Source organism: Ostrea edulis, chromosome 5, assembly GCF_947568905.1.
Source record: "Ostrea edulis chromosome 5, xbOstEdul1.1, whole genome shotgun sequence".
NCBI classification, from domain to species: Eukaryota; Metazoa; Mollusca; class Bivalvia; order Ostreida; family Ostreidae; genus Ostrea; species Ostrea edulis.
In genome coordinates, this window is record NC_079168.1 from 60,300,549 (window position 1) to 60,304,681 (window position 4,133).

At 36.5% G+C, this 4,133-nt stretch overlaps 1 protein-coding gene across 2 annotated transcripts in view; it reads left to right on the top strand.

Moving 5' to 3' along the window:
• LOC125652374 (uncharacterized) overlaps window positions 1–4,133 on the top strand; it is a 71,995-nt gene extending 67,862 nt beyond the window's left edge. For both annotated transcript variants that reach the window (XM_048881542.2, XM_048881543.2), the window contains 2 exons: window positions 2,641–2,738; window positions 2,884–4,133. In XM_048881542.2, the coding sequence (XP_048737499.2) occupies window positions 2,641–2,738; window positions 2,884–3,143 (358 nt within the window). In that variant the 3' untranslated portion in view covers window positions 3,144–4,133. The remainder of the gene's footprint in view (window positions 1–2,640; window positions 2,739–2,883) is intronic.

The window sequence follows — 4,133 nt, forward strand, 5'->3', positions numbered from 1 at the left end:
CTACTACAGTGGAGCCTCGATTTTACGTTCATGGTTGATTATGTTAGACTGCTTGTTACGTTGGAATTTTAAAACACAGAAGCATTTCTTAACAAACCTATATAAAATAGACATCGTTTTTACGTTGTCCCAAAATTCATAAAGATAGTAAGCCCGAAAGTAAGATAAGGCACACCCTATAAATCAGCAGTTCACACTGTTTCTTGTAAAATTGTGTGATCAGTGACGATTTCCTGCAGGTAAGTAAGCAGGGATTATTTTGGGGTCTGTAGGGGGCCGAAATAAGGCCCCAATCCCATACATGCCATGCCTTCTGATTTGAGTGTAATTTGTATGGAAAACGTGACTGAAACCCACCCTATGCATTTCCAAAGATTTTTTCCAGATTTCTGATTCATCTGTTACTAGTTCTGATTTTATATTTACAATCATGTAAGCGCTTGTAATTGTGTTGCAGTTCGGTAATGTCAGACGCACAGAGGATCAAACATTTTTAGTTCCTAAATAAGCATGGATGATGACTCTGACGAGCAGTCGGATAGTGACCAAAAGAATAAAAAAACCAATACAACCAGCATTTTAGGAACGAATTTAAAACTTATCCGGGCACTAATCAATCAAAAAAGGGAAGCGGATTTGCTTATTGTGAAAAATATGTGATTTTTCTATATCACACGAAGGACAACTAACCTGCGGCCAAATAAAATCTTCCTCTTTTACAATTCAAAAACCTGGCATGTATGCAGGTATTTTCTCCAATATTTGCTTTGAAATTCCCAAACAATGGAAACAAATCAAAACAGGGTAGCCTTGTTGTTCGTGTATGTTCTTCACAGGCCCACAGATTAGAATTTTTATTCAAAAACGTTAAATAAATTAAATTTTTTGGCCTCTGCTTATTTGAATTTTGAATGAGGTATGCTTTGAATAAATTGAAAGTCAGAGGAGTCCATTTATACCTTAATGCACTCGGGTTTGGTTTTCTCCCGACTTAGTTGTACGGGACATTTTCCCCCAATTTCAAGCAAATGTTGCTATTTTTCCCAATTGGAAATTTTAATGATAACATAAATCATGCTGTCCTCAGGAACCTGATCAGTTAGTTCGTGACTTGAATATATTGAACAATGTACAATGATAAACACATTTCCGACAGGATCACCCAAGCTAATTGTGAGAATAACAGCCAAGAAAGATAACTCTTATCTCCATCATGGTTAAAATTGTGGGTTCTTTTTAATTGTAGCAATATCAACAACCTTGCTTATAATGTCAAATACTTAGAATTCTGCTTATAGTATTTTTATGCCCCCCTTCAAAGAAGAGGGGCATATTGGTTTGCACCAGTCGGTCGGTAAACCACATGTTGTCCGCTCAATATCTTGAGAACCATTCACTTGATGATAATGATATTTCATATGTGGGTTGGTTATGAGTAGAAGAGGACCCCTATTGTTTTTCAGGTCAAAAGGTCAAGGGTCAATCTACTCTGGACATAGGAATATCCGCTCAATATCTTGAGAACCCTTTGCTTGAAAGACATCAAACTTGGCACACTGGTACATCCTAAGGAGTAGATGACCCCTATTGATTTTGAGGTCATATGCTCAAGGGTCAAATTGGGCATAGGAATATACTGACCATTCAATGTCTAGGGAACCCTTTGCTTGACAGACATCACACTTGGTACACCAGTACATCTTCAGAAGAAGATTACCCCTATTGATTTTGAGGTCACATGGTCAAGGGTCAAACTGGACATAGTAATATACTGTCCGTTCAATATCTTGAGAACCAGTTGCTTGACAGACATCAAACTTGGTACACTGGTACGTCTTCAGGAGAAGATGACCCCTATTGATTTTGAGGTCAAAGGTCAAGGGTCAAACTGGACATAGGAATATAATATCTGCTCAATATCTTGAGAACCCTTTGCTTGATAGACATCAAACTTGTTACACTGGTACATCTTCAGGAGAAGATGACCCCTATTGATTTTCAGATCACATGGTCAAAGGTCAAGGGTGAAACTGGACTTTAGAATATACTGTCCGTTCAATATCTTGAGAACCCTTTGCTTGACAGACATCAAATTTGGTACATCATCAGGAGAAGATGACACCTATTGATTTTGAGGTCGCGTGGTCAAAGGTCAGGGGTCAAACTGACATAGGAATGTACTGTCCGCTCAATATCTTGAGAACCCTTTGCTTGACAGATATCAAACTTGGTACACTGGTACATCTTCATGAGAAGATGACTACTAATGATTTTGAGGTCACATGGTTAAAGGTCAAGGGTCAAACTGAACATAGAAATATACTGTTCAATATCTTGAGAACCCTTTGCTTGACAGACATCAAACTTGGTACACTGGTACATCTTCAGGAGTTGATGACCCCTATTGACTTTTAGGTCACATGGTCAATCTACTCTTGACATGGGAAGATGTCCGCTCAATATTTTGAATTGATGATACTACTCTCAAATGATGTGTGTGTATTTAAACCCTTTTCAATTTTGCACCACGGGGGTCATATGTGTTTTACAGACATCTCTTGTTTTCTAATAAATATGGATCTGGGGAAAAGAATTGAAGAAAATGAAATTAATAATGAAATCATTTTATTTTACTTTTAGTTGGCATGGTTCTTCTGCTCTAGCCAACAACAGAATTCTCATACATGGGGGATATGATGGGAATCTGGCCCTGGAGGATACACATATCTTTAACTTAGGTAACTTCTTTTCAACAGCTCAATTCACATTTGTTAGTCTAATGATGCTTGTTGGACACCCAATCTCAAAGATCAGATACATGTATGTATTTGGCTGTGAAGTAAGAAATGATAGAAATTAATTTAATTCTGATGCTTTTTGCAGGTACCCTGAGTTGGATGAAGATTCTCCTGAATCCTACCCCAATTCCCCGCTGTGGACATCAGACTTTGTCCCTCCCATACTACCATGAGAACCAGGAGCAGGACGAGGTGCTGATATTTGGAGGAGGAGACAATGATGGGGCATTCTTCCATGACCTCATCAGTGCCAGTATTCCGTTAAACCCTGAAGCTGATACTGCAATTTCTAGTTATGGGCCGCTTGTCCTGGAGAATGTTGAAAATCAAGTCAAAGGCAAATGAATAGGGCATTTTGTTTGTTCTACTCTTATTGTCACATACCACCATCAGTTGCAAGTTATTTATTACTTCCAAAAGGAACAAATAGAAGTAAGATATAGTTTGTATTCAGGTAGTGTGAATTATTTATTGGTATTTTTGGGGGATATCTCCCTCTTTAAAATTGGGTAGTAAGGAGGTCTTCCAAGGACTTCTTGGAGTTTGATTTGAATAGTAATGTAATGCTATTCATTGCCAATAGTTAGAAATTTGGTAGAATTTAAAAGTAATCCTTGTATAAATATAGGGAGCATAGGAAGTCTTACATCTAGTTATCACTTTTTAAATATCTTAATTTCATTTAGCAGCTGAAAAATAACACATTGGCATGCAGGATTTATAAAAAAGCTGAAATAGTCTGTGTGGAAACTGGTACATAATGTGTATGTATACATGTATAAGTATGTCTTGTATACTGATTTTTGTTTTTCTATGTAGAAGTCCATGTTCATAATGAGTAGGAATGATTATGATTGTGTACTGAACAAGTTTAAGTCATGATGAGTTGCTGTTGATTACAAGAAAATATCTCAAATTGTATGTGTAAATGTAGATAGTATTTTTTATATTGAATTTACCTGTACTTTCTGTGTAATGTATTATCATTTTAGTGTTATTACATTTCTGAATTAGATTTTTCATGCATGTTCAAATCACTTATTTCTGTTACGAATGCATACTTTATGGTTTCATCTTTTTTCAAATTTTGCGGAGAGAAAAATCACAGGAATCCTGCCAGTTAATTTTTTTATTATGCAAGACGTTTTCATTTTATTAAATATAGTCACATATTCTGCTTCTCAGTGTCATTGTCTTCCTATGTTAGATGTGAAGTTGATTGATTCTCTGCAGTCCTTGGTATGGCAGCTGTGTGAGTTCTGCACCATGAAGAATTGGGTGTGGTCTATATATTTTTCTTGTATACAAGAATCAATAAAAACCAGCAAATTTTTA